Source organism: Ascaphus truei, chromosome 5 (genome assembly GCF_040206685.1).
Source record: "Ascaphus truei isolate aAscTru1 chromosome 5, aAscTru1.hap1, whole genome shotgun sequence".
Lineage (NCBI taxonomy): Eukaryota > Metazoa > Chordata > Amphibia > Anura > Ascaphidae > Ascaphus > Ascaphus truei.
In genome coordinates, this window is record NC_134487.1 from 105,624,640 (window position 1) to 105,643,999 (window position 19,360).

At 42.2% G+C, this 19,360-nt stretch overlaps 1 protein-coding gene and 1 long non-coding RNA gene across 2 annotated transcripts; one reads left to right on the forward strand and one right to left on the reverse strand.

Annotated features, from left to right (window-relative positions):
• Positions 1-1,595: 1,595 nt before the first annotated feature.
• On the reverse strand, positions 1,596-11,301 carry LOC142495230 (uncharacterized). Its single transcript, XR_012801700.1, has 3 exons — positions 11,083-11,301; positions 10,559-10,662; positions 1,596-2,032 (listed from the first exon to the last, which is right to left on the reverse strand). It is a non-coding gene; the product is annotated as an uncharacterized LOC142495230 (long non-coding RNA).
• MRPL42 (mitochondrial ribosomal protein L42) lies at positions 10,965-19,360 on the forward strand. Its single transcript, XM_075600423.1, has 5 exons — positions 10,965-11,277; positions 14,861-14,924; positions 15,429-15,513; positions 17,954-18,099; positions 19,149-19,360. The coding sequence occupies exons 1-5, from the start codon at positions 11,178-11,180 to the stop codon at positions 19,192-19,194; spliced, it is 441 nt and encodes a 146-aa protein (XP_075456538.1). The 5' UTR covers positions 10,965-11,177; the 3' UTR covers positions 19,195-19,360.

Below are 19,360 nucleotides of genomic sequence, written 5' to 3' on the forward strand. Positions count from 1 at the left end.
ACTTAGGGTTTCTACACAAAAAGGAATGAAGATGGGGCACACGGATTTCCAAAATAAAGAGATTTATTAAAGCATACACAACGTTTCGACCCTAAGGTCTTTGTCAAGTGCAAAAAGTGGCCCTTGACAAAGACCTTAGGGTCGAAACGTTGTGTATGCTTTAATAAATCTCTTTATTTTGGAAATCCGTGTGCCCCATCTTCATTCCTTTTTGTATGCCGTGGATTGGATGCAGCCGATCGTACATTGATGGGAGCACCGGTAATTCTATTACTCTTTATCATATTGTGGTGTGCAGCATTTACTCTTTCTTAGGGTTACTACACGCCTGTATTTTCCCGGACATGTCTGGGAGGAATTTGTAAAAAGTTAAAAACGTCCGGGATTTCTGGTCAAGCTCGAGAGAGCGGCGAATGCCGACTGTGCGTATGCGAACGAAAGTCGACCACTCATGCACGAGCAATGAGAGCAGACCGTGCATGCGCAGTCTGCACTAATTTCTCACGCATGCGTGGTCAGCTTTTGTTCGCAGATGCGTGGTCGGCAAGGGCGCACAAAAGCCAACTGCGCATGCGCGAATGATGAGTGCAGTCAGCGTTCATTGCTTGTGCATGCGCTGATGGCTTTCGTTCACGCATTAGCGAGTGGTGAACTTCGACTGCGCATGCGTGAATGAAAGCTGACCACGCATGTGTGAGCAATGAGTGCTGACTGCACATGCGTGATAGATGTTTCATCTTCGTGTTCTCTTTTGTTAGTGGTGAAATGTGGTAACCCTGCCATCACTACCCTGCTTTTCGCCTGCCCTGACCTGTCTGTTTCCTGACCATAGCTACCCACAAGCTTGCCTGTCACTAGACTGCAGCCCTGCAGTCACTCCCAGTGACAGTAGTATAACTTTTTTCTATATTGCTGTGTTGACATTTTTTAGTAAGACATTATACATGGAAATATAATACAAAAGAGGGGCGTGTTTGCCAAGTTCACAGGATAGTTTCTCTCAATTGAAGTTGTAGTTATTTAACTTAATTTTAGGTGTTATGCAGTCTAACATTTTTGTACATTCATTGGATGGGACTCATAACAAACAGTAACAAATTGTGCACACCTATTCTTTTACAGCTTTTTGTATCTTTAAGGATGTTTAAACATGTAATAGAAGCACTGTGATCCAAACGACATTTGTGCTATTAAATTGAAGAAAAAATAATTTTGATCACGTCTGTTAGAGTCCCTCTATCAAAGTACTTTGCCCGTATTGAGTCCTGCTTGCATTATTGGGTAACGTGGGGAGTGGTTATATAGTGATGGGATGAGATAGAGGAAGAGTTTGAAGATGGTATTAGTAATTCTTCCCCATCAACCCCTTCTCTGCAAGGTGTAAGGTGGCATAAACCTACATGCCGTGTAACAAATGTAATCAATCATGTTTTTGATTGTGTTAAAGACAATAAACAGAATAATAAAATGTTTAAAGCAGCAAAGCATATAAAATCATATGGTTTTTTTTTTTTAAATCAGTTCTGTAATATTAGATAATATTGTATTTTAATAAAAAATATTATTCAACTCAATGCAATTTTTAATGAGTTTTAAGCTTCCTTTGATTTTTATAGCAGGTTTTAGCTCACCTCCCTAGCAGTGCAAGATATTTGCAACACTTTCCTGTTTGTGATAATTTATTGCCAATATTTCCAGCAGTTTGAGCTGTAAACTGTAACAATAGATATTACCTTAGTAATATAAGGATACATTGTAGCTGCTGAGTTCCACCGACTGAAGCAGCCATTATGTTAGTCGAACAATCATGATTTTGACATATTTATAACAGGGAGCATCAAACGACTGCTTTATATATACAAATAAGAGGAAAAAAAGGAGAATGTAGTATTGCTGCTTTAACGTAACCTTTTGACGAGCTTGACTCATTTAAATTTTGCTAATTTGGTTTGTAGTGGTGAATGGGTACCACCCTATCTCTGCCATCATTTTGTCCTTTATGAGTTTCTGGAGGATCCGTTTTCAGTTGGCGCTTAAAGTGAAAGAGATACATATGGTAAGGAAAAGTCACTGTCAACGGGATTTCTAAGGACGGATGCTTTCACCACAGCCCACCAGTAAATTAAGTGCTTTGAATTACTAGGCATCTTTGCAGTAACAGACCCCGGTAGTATATTCTCACGAACCATTCACAGAGGAGACTATGTCCCCTGACTGTCATTTTATCTACAAAAACATAACAGCTGCCGGTCAGTGTTAATCCACTTGTACAAAATGGCATGGGAGCAGAAGGGGCAGCTCATATATGATACATGCTCAAGGTCTAGCCTATTTCTAGGACACAACTCCTACTACTAATTACTTTCTGTGCTATTTATAGAAGGATGCTTCCATCTCTAAGATTATGTTCAAAGCATTTTAGCCATAACTTTATGCAATGAACCAATAAAGCATGATAGTTATTATTTCTGAGTTACAAAATGTTCTGGATCACCCAGGAAGGTACCTGTTCGCACAGGTCTGTAGAAAAGCAGAAATATGTCAGGGATAACTATAAACATCATAAAAGGCTTTATAAAATATTCCAAACTGCGTATTGTATATGCTTATAAATGTGTTTACACCATTTTACAAATAATTCTGGTTACTGGACTGCAAACTAACTACATCATCTTATCAAGCAGTACCTTGAGGGAGCAGACAATAGAGACAGAAGACCAAGGTTATAAACATCTTAGGCGTGTAATATAGTGCGCGCGCGTGCGCTACCGTGCACGCGTGTCACTGCTTAAACCTGACCTATACTTCCGACGCACGCACGTATGGCAGTGAGCGTTAACCCAGCAGATCGGAGGAAAGACATCAAAAATGTCTTTTCGCGCTGCTGCCGTGCCACATGACGCTGCCAAGCCAATCACAGGGCGGCTATCGTCTGATGGGTGAGCCTGTCCCCAACAAATCCAGAACAGACGTTTACACTGTATGTGCCTGGGTTCAATTCTTCTTTGTCTACATGTGTGTGGTAGGGTGCTGCTGACAGCTTATGGGTACCAGTGGTTGATGTGCAGTAAAAAATTAGTTGTACTGTGATTAAAATTGCTAGAGAGCAAATAGTACATAACAAATAGTTCATGCTATATTATGTTATTAGAAAAGCATGTTTCAAGCTCTGGCCCTGTTAAGACAGTTCCAAATTCTACAGTTTTTTTTGTTCTATATTTTTTATCCAAGATGACATAATAGGGGGCTTGAACTATACCTCTGCTTCATGCCACTGCTTACAACTACTGTAGTACCCACAGTTATTCTAACACAAACCAGTGGCAATCGCCAAAAAGACCCAGGTACATGCCATAAACTTGCCTTAAACTAGACCCAGCATTTCTGCAATGATTAATGGCCCATCAGATTAACAGCGGGGGTCCCTAGCAGTCCCATTCAAACTGAATGGGACTGCCAGGGACCCCTGCTGTGTTAATCCTATGGGTCATTAGTCAATGCAGAAATGCCTTAAACTTGCCTTAAACTAGCCAGGTTACACCAAACACATACCCAGAATGTAACCGGGCTAGTTTAAGGCAAGCTTTAGAATACTTGTGGTCCCGTCTGTATGTAAATGAAAAGCGCGTGCCATGTGCATGCGCAACGCCAGGCACGCACCAGCGCGTACTATATAACAAGCCTTACTTTTAAAAAAGCACATAGCAAACAGCTTGGAAAAGATTTATAAATGCAGTTAAAAAGAAAACGCCCTCTGGCGCAAAGAGAAAGAAACCGTGCAGTGTTTGAAATAAAATGTATTTAGCTCAAAATAAAGCGTGATTACACTCACAAACAACTGTAGTGTAATCTTGTCCATCAATAATCAGATGTACTCTGTGGTAACTTCTGGTATTGTCCTCTGTCACCTCTTGTCAGGGACACGTCTAGTTAGCGCTCCCTCTCACAGTTCCCTTGTTTGTCCACCGGGTGTGCTGCTGCTGCTCCTGTCTTCTCTGGGATTTCCTCTGTCTTCTCTTGTTTCTCATAGTTTCCTGTCTTTGCCTTTGTTTTGTGTTCTGGTGACTCTTCTCTGCCATAGACCTGTTCTGTGTATCCTGTTTTTGAGCCCTAGTTATAAATAAAGGTCCTTGCCTGTATTCGACATTTCTCGGTCTTTGTCACAGCCCTGTTCCTGTGCTCCAGTCCTGTTCCTGCCTCCTCACTGCCGACCTCTACTTGTGACCCTGACGACTACGATACATTGCCGCCTACCTCCGACCTCTGCCCGTGACCCGACTACGCTACCTTGCCGCATGCATTAGAAACATGTCTGTGATAAGACTACACCTTAGTTTCTAGTCACTGGGGTCCATCCTGCACCTGGAGTCCCCTGACACCTCTCTTCATAGCTCTTCTCCCAAAGTAAAATGGAGTTAAAAGTAAAAGCATGTCTCATATGTCAACGCAACTGCTCTCTCCGCAGTGGTAATGGGTTACAGGTTCTTCTGGGTCACATGAGACACTCATTCTCGTCTCGCGGTCTTTTCGCTGTGCTCCATCCATCTGCTTTCTTCTCCACAACACTCTATGCTTTTCGTCTGGGCTTTGTTAGGCGTGATGAAGGCTGCTATTGTGCTGCAGCTTAAATATTCGTAAGCATTAACCATTACGTTGTCTAAATGTTTTTGCACTTAAAGGGGACAGACCGCCCATCCAGATTGTAGATATACGTATATGAAATCGACAAATGGTGTAATAGCATGAAATAACTATAATATATATATATTTATATATATATATATATATATATATATATATATTCATAAGAAGCTGCATCAGTAAGCAATCCCCAAAGTGCACAAATTCAATATAAATGTAATATATATTAAATAAAATAATCATATCAATGAAATAATCCAAATATGGTTTATTTCTATCTTGCATTAGTAAAATAAAATTAGTGTAATAATATTTAAAATAGCTATACTGTGAATATAATACATTGTGTTAACCTACGTATTTAATGAAATATTAAATAAATGTTTTACTTGATGCATAGCAACTTAATTCTGCACTTACACTCTTAACAGTCTTTTTAGGGTTTAGTTTACTTGGCAGATGATTTTGAAGCATTCACTTTTTGTTGGTGTAACGGGTTTCCCCCCCCCCCCCAATCTCACATTGGCCCGGGTACTCTAATAACCAACCCCCATTACGTGTTAGTGTTTGGTGGTGCACCTGTAGGCAACAGGACTCCTGAGTCTCCCGCTTGTTGTTATTAGGGGATTTCCAGCAGGACAGGTAGCTGAGGTAGTGGGTGCGAGTTCAACTTACATCATGTGCAGCGCCTCCACCTCATCAGGATCTGTGCTTCCGCAGGGAGATGGTCCTGGTGAGGAACTCCTTCTTGGTGGTGCCATCCACTGCTGAGTAATTTCACACTCACACAGTGGGGGTATCGTTAACAAGGCCATCTTTATTGCAGGTTGGGATGTAGCAGACTGCCCCATGCAGCTGCCTGCTCTAGCCGCACATCTCTCCGTGCTGTCCCTTTGCCAGGTACGCCCTCCCAAATTGAAGTGGGATTCCCTCTTCTCCTAGGGAGATCCTCTCTGTGCCAGGTCCCTGGACACAGAGTGGCTTAGACAGGCCGATTGGTCAACCTGGACCGCTAGTTACTGCACTAGGGTCACAAAGTGTTCCTACAATCCCTTATGCAGGAAAATACAACTTCCCAACAACTTCCCACAGCTGCTGGAACACACTGTAACTAACTGTGTTGTGCCTTATATACTTCAGGAGGCAGGTGCATCCCTGAAGTCACTATCCAGGGACTCAGAGCCTACAGCCACTCCCCTCCATACATAGGGCACCTCACCATGGTGTGAGGGAAAACCTCCATAACTACTGCTGGCATACCTGTTCTTACCAGGACTTACTGTCAACAGAGATGAAAGTAATATACCATTATTATGCATGGCTATATAGGTATACAGAAATATCATTTTTTTAGGACACACCATATACATCTGTATGCCCAGCTGTCTATTTCAGTGCGCCCCCCAAAAAAATTGTGACGCTGATGGCGCTGAATCGACGATTAAGACATTTCAGGTTAGTACATACAATTTAAAATGAGTATAGGTGACAGTTACGGGCATTGAACATGTATGTGAAAAATTCCTATGATTTATTGCCAAGCAGATACTAGACAGGTGTCCCCGCTACAGCTTATATGTGATGGCAGCGAGGTGCTCAATAGGTAGTAACGTAATAAGAAATGAGAAAAGGGAACCTAATACGATAGCCCTCTATCACTGCCTGGTGGATTATAAAGTAATTAAAATATATTTTAATGTCAAACCAATGAATTTAAAAAATAGGGTGTTAAAAAATGCAAAAATTATTGTGTGACTAGTGATCGTAGGATGAGCACTATATGAGTGCTCACGAGCACACATGGATATTGTGATGAGCTATAGATCCGTCATCACTTTAATTCCAATAGATGTTGGAAAGGCCCTTGTAAGGGTAATGGTGGAGTAATATAGCCCCTTACCCTGTTATAATAAGATAATGAACTGTACTGAACCAAGACTTAATATAACAGTGGTTTATGTGGATCACTGTTCAGTTGTATGGTGTGTACTCATGTGAGGATAAACTCTAGATAGTGGATAGTCTGATCTGTGGTGTCAGTACCAGTATATAAGCCACACATTCCTGGTGTACCATATAACCCCCATAAATTGGAAATATATGCACCAATATAGTTTGTATGGGTATAATGGTGTATACACTATGATTGAGTGATCCAGCGGCTATATACGTATAGACAGTGTTCGACAATTATATACATTTACAAGCCCGGGGCGTGTGGATTTAACCTCCGGGCGAGTAAATATTGGCCCAAGCAGCACACGTGTTTTTTAAATTTCCCCCGCTCGTGCTGCTGTTTTTCCCGCGCTCGCACTGGAGAAAAAAAAGAAAAAAAAAAGCCGGAGGCGGGTGCATGTTGTTGGGGGAGATTACCCCGCCTCCGGCTCTCTGAGCAGTGCCTTCGCTCCTCCCCCGCCTCTCAGCAACTTTCCCTCCTCAGCGCTTCCACTCTTCCCCCTTCCGGCAGCCAGCCCCTTCCACGCCTGTCTGCATCAGGCCCCTGCAGGGCCATCTGTCGCCCCCCCCCCCCCTCCCATCGGGCCATCCGCCCCCCCCTCCCATCGGGCCATCCGCCACCCCTCGCATCAGGCCATCCGCCCCCCTCGCATCAGGCCATCCGCCACCCCTCGCATCGGGCCATCCGCCACCCCCCCCCCCTCACACCAATCTCTCCCGGCTTCCGTGACCCCCCCCTCACCCCAATCTCTCCCGGCCTCCGTGACCCCCCCCTCACCCCAAACTCTTCCGGCCTCTGTGACCCCCCCCCCCCTCACCCCAATCTCTCCTGGCTTCTGTGACCCCCCCCTCACCACAATCTCCCCCCGACACCCCAAATCTCCCCACTCACTCCCGATCTCGCGTGGCAGCTCCGCCAGGTCCCGGAAGGTCTCCACCGACAGCCACTGAGCTGAGGCTGCTGCCGCCGCCCGCATGTCCCGGCATGTCTGACACCCGGTGACCCGCAGCGACAGCCGCCGAGGGCGACACCCAGACTGCCCCCGCCTCTTCTCCCTCTCTCCGTGGGATATGGCGCTCTCCGGGGGAGACCACAGCGATCCCGAGGTGTGTAGAGGGGGGGGGGAGAGTGTGTGTGTGTGTAGAGGGGAGGGAGAGTGTGTGTGTGTGTGTGTAGGGGGGAGAGAGAGTGCATGGGAGAGTGTGTGTGTGTGTGTGTGTGTGTAGGGGGGAGAGAGAGAGCGTGCATGGGAGAGTGTGTGTGTGTGTGTGTGTGTAAAGGGGAGAGAGAGAGAGCGTGCATGGGAGAGTGTGTGTGTGTGTGTGTGTGTGTGTGTGTGTATAGGGGGGGAGAGAGAGTGTGTGTGTGTGTGTGTGTGTGTGCAGGATACCAGAAGTGTCACATCACCCCACCCCCATTACCCCCCCACCCCATCACCCTCTCATCACCCCCCCACCCCATCACCCTCTCATCACCCCCCCACCCCATCATCCCGTCACCCCCACCCCACCTCTCTCACCCCCTCTCTCTCGCCACCTCCCTTTCTCACCCCCTCTCTCTCACCCCCCCCTCTCTCACACACCCCCTCTCTCACACACACCCCCTCTCACTCTCTCATCCTCTCTCTCACCCCCTCTCTCTCTCTCTCACCCCCTCTCTCTCCCCCCCCTCTCTCTCTCACCCCCTCTTTCTCTCTCACCCCCTTTCTCTCTCACCCCCTCTCTCTGTGTCTGTCTCACACTCTGGAACTGGATATCTTACTTACCCTATATATCTTAACTGCCCTATACTACACCGAAATAACCTATACTGCTTTCTTCCAGATCTGACTCAAGCTTCACACAGAAGACATCGGAACCCCCCCCCCCCCCTAACCCAGAAGACAGGTAGGGAACACTTCCCCTCCAATGTATAACATTGCGGGAATGAGGGTACCTGGACATTGAGGGACTGCGGATCAGGTAAGATCCAGCATTTACATACACACACACACGACTAATTGTAGTATAATGTAATACAATAAATACATTTATGTCAAAAATGAATGTTGTTCTGACTAGGAATTTATTAAATGTGTTTTATTTTAAAGCGGGGTTGGGGGCGAGTAGATTTTTTGGTTGGGCTAGTAGATTTTTGGGTGATTTGTCGAACACTGCATATAGAGAATGCAGCTCCACCATCTTATATATTTATAAAAATGTTTTACCAGGCAGTAATACATTGAGAGTTACCTCTCGTTTTCAAGTATGTCCTGGGCATAGTTAATATGACAAATAATACATGGTTACAAATACAGTTACATAAATGAACAGGGTATACATTATATACAATACATTGCATGCAGTTAGAGAAGATGTATATTATAGGCTTATGTAACAGTTACAGACCAGATTAAAATGTGAACTTAAACGGGTGGTGGATGTGAGAGTCTCTGGTAGGTTGTTCCAGTTTTGGGGTGCACGGTAAGAGAAGGAGGAGCGGCCGGATACTTTGTTGAGCCTTGGGACCATGAAAAGTCTTTTGGAGTCAGAGCTCAGATGATAAGTGCTGCATGTGGTAGGGGTGAGGAGCTTGTTCCGGTAGGTGGGTAGCTTGCCCAGAAAGTATTTGAAGGCAAGGCAGGAAAGGTGAACTTTGCGCCTAGACTCGAGTGATGACCAATCTAGTTCTTTGAGCATTTCGCAGTGATGTGTGTTGTAGTTGCATTGGAGATCGAAACGACAAATTGAATTGTAGAGGGTGTCAAGTTTGCCAAGGTGGGTTTTGGGTGCCGAGCCATATACTATGTCTCCATAGTCGATAATTGGCATTAGCATCTGCTGTGCAATACGCTTTCTGACCAGCAGGCTTAGGGAGGATTTGTTCCTGTAAAGTACACCTAGTTTGGCATAGGTTTTGGATGTCAGGGTATCAATGTGCATTCCGAATGTTAATAGCATTTATCTTAATAGCATTAACAGTGTAGATGCCACGTGCTCTTATTATGTGCCATATGTATCGGAGCACTGATAACAGTGTGCTTGATTGTCAAGAGTAGTAAGCTGCAGCTGTGCCGATCTCAATATTGTATCAATTCACCTGCCACATCCATATAATGCGTATATGAGCTTACAATGACTAACATGGACGTGAAAGACTGCAGTGGCACCGATCTCTAGTGTGTATCAGTGCATATGCCACATCCTCATACCAATAGTTCTCAAATAATAAATGCAGCAAATTGGACTAGCCACAGCAGTCAGCTGTAGCCCACGTGTGTCCCCGTTATGGCCACATTAAAATAAAATATATGCTTCTCCCCCTGCAACTCCTGTAAACATGGCTGGGTGGCGTCATTTAACGCTGCGTTGCCATGACAACGGGACGTGGCATTTTACGCCGCGCAGCCATTTTTACGGGTGTAACAGGTGTTCTCCTGCAACATTGAAGTTGCAGGAGAATGCCGGGAGACGCTACCGGTAAGACAAGCGAGCGGGTAAAATGCACTCGCCTACGTGAGTGGGCGAGTACATTTGTCGAGCCCTGTATGTATGTATAAGGCAATTGGGAAATGGCTGCACACTCCGTATTAAGTATCCTACAGTGGGTGTCTGTCCTAGATAGAAAAAAAATCCAATTTAAAGAAAATACCAGAATGGTCTAATTATCTGCACCAGACAAAATTCATGCAAAATCGATGGTGTTCATTGACCCATAACACACAGGAGCCCACCGTTTCGGTCCTCAAAGGGACCTTCTTCAGGGAGCTGAAAACGTTGGACTCCTGTGTGTTATGGCTCAATAAACACCCTCTATTTTGCATTTATTTTGTCTGGTGCAGATAATTAGACCATTCTGGTATTTTCTTTAATATCTATATTTATTTACATCAAACTGTATTACAGGTCCCTCTGCCAGTGAAATAGTTAATATAGTTAAATAAGTTTACTACCCCTGTGCATCAATGATTATGCTACAAACCAATAATAAATAAGCAATGATTTCCTCCCTTTGGAGGCTGCTGTTTCCAGACCAAGGAACCTGCAACGTACAACCACATCATAGAGACTGATGCATGAAGTCCCCTGTAAAACACATTGGGATTATAAAACCAGAAAGACAAAACATTAATGACTGTGTCATGTATACTATTGTATAACCCTACATTATACACATTATATATATATATATTTATAACATCACACATCCACGTATATCCAACCTCACTGGTTTGAGTCACGCGGTCACAATTCTTGTGACAATTCTGGTAACAACCCCCATCCCCCACAATCGCTTCCATCCGTTGTTATGACAACCAGTCGGATGTGGTGGCGTCCTCTCTTTTCCGCCTGCTCCCTGGCGTGCAGCACTTTGGTTCCTACCCCTGGTCCTTATCCTTCACAATAATCCGCGGGTGTCTGCACCTCTCTAATCAGCGGTTGCTGTATACGGATCCCACCCCCTACACATAAAATAACCACATGTAGTGGCGTTTAGCTCATTACCAAGGTTGGAGGCTCCAAACAATAAATAGGGCTGGACCGGATGTCTCCCCGTGCGCTTCCTGTTCCCGGCTAGTCCTGTTCCTCTACCTGGCAGGATGGCTGGAGCGGCAGTGCTGGTCACCGGTTCCCGGGCGGGCTGGCGGGGGCTGCGGTCTGTGCTTCCCAGCGTGTTCGGACATACTGAGCCGGCGCGAGGTAGGAAAAATAACTCCACGCGCACGTTCCTCCGCCAGAGATTACCATGGCAACGAGTGAGCACGAGCCAATGACCTCACCGCGCGGGCGACCTCTGCACAGATGCATTCAGTGGCACGAGCAGTGCAACCTTCAGTGTCAGTCCCAACACTAACCCTGCAACAGCCCACATATTACAGTGCCCACACACTACTGTTCTGGTGTTCTGTCACCTTGTGCTGAATGATAACCCAGATACTTTTTTTTATATAGTTAATGCTCCCGTCAAAATGGCTCTGTGATGAATGTCGTCATGGCAATGCGTCGGAACATGGTGTCCCATTGTCATGGCAACGCGGCGCTGAATGGTCCCATGATGTCACAATGTCGTGGCAACGCACTGTCAAAAGGAGTCATTTTGATGGGAGCATGCAGGGGGAGATGCAGCCCAAGAAGTCACTGAAGACTTCCGCGTCGGACCCCTTGGGCGCCGTACTCTATCGCCCCGCTTTGTTCCCGCCTTCCAACTCCTCTGGCGGTCCTCTGTCCTCTTCTCCCGCCGCCACCACCCAGTTTGCGCACCTTGCCCAGAGATTTCAAATGTAAACCTGTAGCCCGGAGATTGGTTCGCAAAACCCGTAGTCTCCGGGTCAAACCCAGTGAAACCTGTAGTCTCCGGGTCAAACCCGGAGTGGTGGCAACTCAGTCTGTCACTGTCTAAATAAAGAGCTACATTTATAACTATGCCTATAATACAGGGCTAGATTAGTGCTGGAAGAGCGGCATGTGCATAAAGTTGACCAGTTTTATTCATTACGGTTGACGCATGTACAAATTGCACATTGAATTACAGCTCGTTAGAATTAGGCTTGCACTCTTCATTTCTATTTCGTGTTTATCATCTCTAATTTGTGAAGCAAATTGGCTCTTATACGTTAATAAATAGGTAGCACCACAATACCAACCATTTTACATTAATAAAATGTGTTAAATGCTCTATTCTTGTGACCTTTATCATTTGTGTCATACCATCAGAATGGCGCATTGGGTGCTGTGTAAGTGTACACCCTGGTGTAGGGTTAAAACACATGGCTGATCAGATCTAGTCAGATTAAACTCTTTGGGACTCGAGGGAATAATATAACAACTTGATGCTGAACCTGTTAACCGTGGTATAGATTTAGAAAAGGATTGGCGCATAGGTCCATGGATGACAATTTAAGAAGAGTGGGAAATAATACACAGCGGTATAAATGAAAATACACTAAAGTTGTATCTTTAAAGAGAATGCATAGATAAAGCATAAAGGATCAATGGTCTCTTAACAAACATCCTATATATCAATTAAATTAAGAAAAAAAACTACTACAGGTAAAATCCCGTCAGACAATTATGTAATAATACACTATAGCAGATTTAATAAATAAAAAACTAAGAAAAACACAAACCATATATTTCATGCCAATAAGGCAACCACCATAAAATACTCCTGACTGGGCAGAGCTTAACTTACCTTCTTTATCACTATAATGCTTGGAATACAACCCAAATACAGTACCTTCATACCACTATAATATTGTGTTATAATATTATATCATGTGCATTGTAAAGCGCTATGTACCTGGATGGAGCTATATAAATAAAGATATACGGTACATACATACAATATAGTAAGTGTTGTTCTAAACAATATCAAATATACAACATTTTGAACAATGTACAGACCACTACCATACAAACCCCTAACTTAGATTGTAAGCTCTTCGGGACAGGATCTTCATTTGCCTTGTGTTGTCATTTACCTGCTGCACTTATCCCCATTAGTTGTCATTTATTTACCTTGTATTGCCTTTTAGTATGAGAATGTACTAAATTGTATCTTTAAAGAGAACCCATAGATAAAGTAACAAATGTCCTATATATCAATTGGATTAAGAAAAAACCTAGCAGGAGGTAAAATATATTTTATATACATAGTGGTGTGCAGTTAAGTGAAATCTTTGAGGGCCACAATCACCCTGTGCTCCCTCCTCCTTTTTCTGATTTACCTTGTAAACATGCAGGATCTAGTCACTCTCCTTCTTCCCCATCTGATGTGTCTATGGCTACTTGCGTTACAACGTTATTTGCAGCAACTTCAAAAAGAAGCCCAGACTTCCAGGTGATATGGAGGGTCTAGCGATCACTCGTACCCCTGTCCCGGACAAGCTGGAACACCTTCCACGCTGCGTACAGCAGCCTCTATGTTTCGTAATGTTGCAGTTCAGAGCAGGAGACTTGTGCACTCCTCCATATGATATATTTCCCCGGGAGAGTATAACACCACCAGGATACCTTTAAAAGGATATGATGTATTGCAAGCTACGCATTACCAGGAACCTTTGAAAGGGCTTGGAAACCCTTGGACTTTTTGGCTGCAAGAATATAGGAATACTTGCTCTACCTGCTGGGCTGCATAGTATCATTACCCTACCTGGTGGGCTCCAATATAATTATCTATATTCACTATTTTTCACATATGTTTTATAGTTTGATTTACACTTTATTTATATTATATTATCCCTCTTATCACATTATATTCACAGTATATGATAGCGCCGTATTACTTTTCCTTTTTCTAAACATGTTAACCCCCTCTACATTTCCCTTTCTATGTTTTTGTTTTACATTAAGCAGAAATGGAGCACAAATACATAGTGTATGACGGTGGTCCATAAGTGACATTAATGACACTCCTTTCTTAAGGATGTTGTGTTATGAAGAATACACTGTAGTGCTATGACTGCCACTCACACCCATTTTTGCCAGAGGGATGAGATGGATATTACAATGCAATACGTTTTAATGAGTCGGTTCCTTGGACAAAGATACTACATTCTGTAAGCGTCACTTCCCCTAGTACGTATGCATCATTTTATTTGTATAGCGCCAACAATGTAGGCAGCGCTTTACAAAATTATCGTACAAGGTAAATAAATGACAACCAATGGAGAAATGACACAATAAGGCAAAGGAAGATCCTGCCCGAAGAGCTTACAATCTAAGTTAGGGGTTTGTATGATAGTGGCCTGTACATTGTTCAAAACCTTGTATTTCTGATATTGTTTAGAACAACACTTACTCTAGTATGTATATCTTTATATAGCACCATCCAGGTACATAGCGCTTTACAATACATGTGACATAATATTATAACACAATGTTATAGTGGTATGAAGGTACTGTATTTGGGTTGTGTTCCAAGCATTACAGTGTTAAAATAGGTATGTTAAATTCTGCCCAGTCAGAAGTATGTTAGGGTGGTGGTCACTTATTGGCATGAAATATATGCCCATTTTAAGGGTGCTCCTTTACTTGGCTGTCTGTATTGTCTCATACACTATTAATATGGGGCCCACTGTATTCTGTGTGTTCTAAAGGGCTCTGTACCAAGAGGCTGGGTTATACATTGGAAGTGTCTTGTTTCTGCCCCATGAAAAACAGAAAGCTAGGTATTATGATGCATTTAATAAAAAATAGTCTTCGTAGAGGTGCAGTAGTCATCACATTTCAATAAATGAATGTTTATTTTCATAAGTTAATATATTTTTCTTTTTTTGTTCAGTTGACACTGCGTGTTCTCTCTGCCACAAATCAAGCTATTCAGCCCTCCCAGAAGACTACAACTGGTATGTACTGGCAACACAATGCCTGAAATTACCGGGGTACGGGTCACTTTTAGTTGTTGTCCAACTAACATTGAGGTAACCCCCTAAAATGGCAAAGCCGATTTAAAACTATTCATTTGTTGGTTTTCATATGCCTTTTTTATATCGCATGCATAATATGTACATCATTCAGTATGACCTATACATTTATATCCTATTCAATGTAAAACAAAATAAGGATCTGACCCTATTTCATCATATAATGTAGTACTGACTTTAATACTTTGCAATACTGGTGACTGGGTCATAGCCAGATCATTCTTGAAAATGTCCTGAATTTGCCTGGAATTGAGAACGTGTTGATATTTGCTAAGTTACACAGTGCTATAACATTTCAAAAGGATAATGGAGATATTGATTTGTGAGATCTTCATTCAGATATGCCTGGAAACCATTGCTATAATCCACCTGCTGCACAATCTGATAGTGCTGATTTTTACAGAGAGCATCTTTCTTTCTATTCAGCAAGGTGGAGCTCGCCATGACGTCGGATGGGAAAACCATTGTCTGCTACCACCCATCAGTGGACATCCCTTATGAACACACAAAGGTAGGCACAGAAGCTATACAGACACCATACTTATTAGAATTATTTTACCTCATGCAAATAACCTGTTATGGATATCGCTGTACTAAATATTATGACTGACAGCAGTCAGCAGAGACAGTGTATACAAGCTGTACTGTGAGTTAAAAGTTGTGCTTTTAATAGTAAACATTTTGCAATATTTGAAGCAGCATCTTATGTTCCGGATGCTAGGATGCTTTTAATGTATTCCATTGTTTTCAATTTATAATTTTTCAATGGTGGTTGCCATCTTATATTGTCCGTCACTTACTCTGTTCCATGCCACCAATATCCAGACGCTGAATGCTTCCTTCCCCGGTGAGATTGGAATCCTCCCTCTTTCTGCACAGCCCACCTCTGTGATGTCACAGGTCTTGCTCTTTGGTCTTGCAGTAGCACCTATTCATGGTGCATTCATGCACCCGGATATTATGATCTTGTTCCCAAGCAATGTGGGAACACTGATTTCTGTCCCACTATGGCTTTTATATAGAGAGAATTTTTAAAGCAGTCTATCCCCACCAAAGGAGCAACTAGAAAATAACCCCAGTAAGGGTAAACGCTCTTCTATTGGTAATACATTTGGGGAGGGCACCATGACAAAATCACAATGCAAATTAATCACAATGCTCAAAGAACTAGATTGGCCATCACTTGAGTCTTTCCTGCCTTGCCTTCAAATACTTTCTGGGCAAGCTACCCGCCTATCCCGACCAAGTTCCTCACCCCTACCACATGCAGCTCTTATCACCTGAGATCTGAATCCAAGGACTTTTCATGGTCCCAAGGTTCAACAAAGTATCCGTCCGCTCCTCTTTCACTTACCGTGCACCTCACACATGGAACAACCTACCGGAGACTCTCACATCCACCACCAGTCTAAGTTCTTTCAAAACTAAAGCTGTCTCACATTTTTATGTGGTCTGTAACTGTTTCATACGCCAATAATATATGTTATCTTTAACTGTGCATGCAATGTCTTCATATTTAATGTATAACCCTGTTCACCTAATGTACTTCAATATCTTTATATATAATGTAAAGCGCTGTTCACCTAATGTACCCATGTATCTGTCATCATAACTCTGTGCCCGGGACATACTTGAAAACGAGAAATAACTCTTAATATATTACTTCCTGGTAATGAATATGAACGGAAAATCCAGGGCACTGCGGATTTGGTATATGAATTCGACAGAATAAATTCTTATACCAAATCCGCAGTGCCCTGGATTTTCCATTCATATTCATGTTTAAGATCTCGCCAGACAGGTTTTCCCCTGAACCATGGTGCACCGGTATTGAAACGCAAGTATTTTGCTCTCTTATTTGATATATGGTGTGCAGCACTTAACCCTGTTTTTGTATTACTTCCTGGTAAAACATTTTATATATAAAATTGATTAAGGCCCAAAGACTCGCCAACAATCTTCTCACAGATCCATACAGATATTATAAAAAATCTTCCAAAGTATGTGGTTACCATATAAAAAAAAAAAAAGTTGCAAAATGTAAAAATGCTTGTTAGATTGTATTTATATAAAATGTGCTAATGGTTACATTTAATTGATTAAACATGCCACAGTAAACTTTGCTTCTAGGAAAGTCTGTAATGTAGAATACTTCTTGATAACACATGATTCATTGTTGATGCTAGTTTTTTTTTTTTTGTTTGTTTTTTAATAATCAGAATTTGTCAATATGGTTAATGCCACTATAGTCCTAATATGCTCTCACGTTGTGCTTCTAGAAGCCCCACTTTCTTTCTTTACAGTTTCAGTATGTTTTTTTTTATGCTTCCCTTAATAAGTTTCAGCTTTTGTTCTGCTTCAAAAGTGCATATGTTTGTAGTTATGTTAAGTTTTTGGTAAGTTAAGTGTGCTGAATATTTCTAAGAGCGCTTTTTGTGCTGATGGCTTGCCTCTTTATAACCAGTGCTAGCATGTTTGTAATATTTGACAAGTCTGTTTCTATTCACACGAGGAGTCATCGGATATAGAATTTGTAGTGTACAGCTGCATACCCTGGCAAATGTCCATCAAATAACTAATTTATACATCAGTTCATCATAACTCACAAGTGGGCTGGAACATCTATTATTCTGTTCCAAACATCCTTTTGAAATTTTCAGTATCCTCTCCGTAGTTCTGTTTGTATAATAGTCTTCAGATTTAATATTGAAATATACAGATAATTAAATAAAGAAAACAGCGTGAAATAGGTCAAGGTTTATCATCAGGTTCTTTAATCTTGGATCTTCTACAGATATGCTCCAAATTGCCCTAAAAGAGTGGGTAATCCAATGTCTAAGAAATGCTGCTTTTAGTAGATAACAGACTAAATATTCACAGTGACTTCACTTAATCTGTGTATTGTATTCGAACATGTAAATCAATCTGTAACTACTAAATTCTTCTTTCAGCCCATAACTCGGCACAATCATGAAGAATCCCACGAACAAGTGCTCAAGGCCCGACTCAGTGACACACCGAATAAACCTGGGCCAACAATGGAAGAGCTAAGCAAAATGTTCTATACAACCAAGCACCGCTGGTATCCTGTTGGACAGTAAGTAGATACCTAATTGCTCTCCCTTCCTTGGGTAATACATCATTGTTGGTAAATACACCTCTCAGCTGTGACTTTCATACGGAAAACCTATCAAGAGCACAATATTAATTGCTGCTTAACTGCTGTGAACTGAAGCATAACATTGACCCTGATTACTATTTTCCTGTGCAATAGCTTCTGATCTGATCTGATCAAACTGTTTGATGTTTGTCAGACTCCTAGATTTACATTTCGTGGTCTTTCGGAATCATAAAATGGTAAAGTGTCCTTCCAACTTCTTAATTGCAGAACTAACGGACACACAAATAATGAGGTCTAAAATAAGAAAACGTTGAGGCCACGGAGGGATTGAGATGAGTTTTCTGATCATGACTTCCTGACGTTTAGATGAGCTGAGAGCTCTAAGATGTAGATTCTTGAGTCGTTTTGAAGATCATTAAAGTTAATTTTAAAAAGTGTTGTTTTGCAAAGGCCGTGTGCTTATGGTTTTTGAGACACCTCTGACCAACACTGCATTCTAGCATTAAATATATTGACTGTCTCTTAAAGGTGCAGTCAACTAGAATGTACTTACATTCATTTTAAGAACATGCAGGAAATGTTTAATGAAGTGAATTAAATGCTTTTTAATGATTATTATGTTTTGTTTTTACTCTAAACTGTAGTCATTGTGGTGCTAGAGACGTTCTTGTGCCAGATTACCCATCTACAGTACATACTGGCATCACTGCCCTGCTCCCTCGTTTATGGCGCCTTCAGAAGCCTACATAGAACTTCTAATACAGAGCCTGCAAGAGCACGAGCATGCGTGATGGTGTATTTCTATTATATCTATTACAGGATTTCAGGTTTTGAACTTAATTTCACAGGAACAGTTCCCCATTCTTTAAAAGCCAAAGTCTTCTGTCCTCTGCTTCACCCAGGTTACTTTGCAAACTATCTGCTTTGAGTTTTAATGTCTTTGAGTTTTCTATAGGAACAGAAACTGTACAAAAGTATGTTTTTCATTTCATTCTAACTTCCATTTTTTCTGTTTTGATTTTAAGATATCATAAAAGACGCATGAAGAAAGACAACCCGAAAGATCGATGATTTTGTTTAGGAAATGACCAATCTTCTGTGTTGGGAGTTGCAAAATACTCTCATCCTCCAAATGTTTCACCTGACGGGCCACAAACTCTGTTTCTTTCTGATGGCAATAGAAGAAAGTTGACTCATTGGGACAGTTTAATATAAACAAATAAAATATAAATTTCTA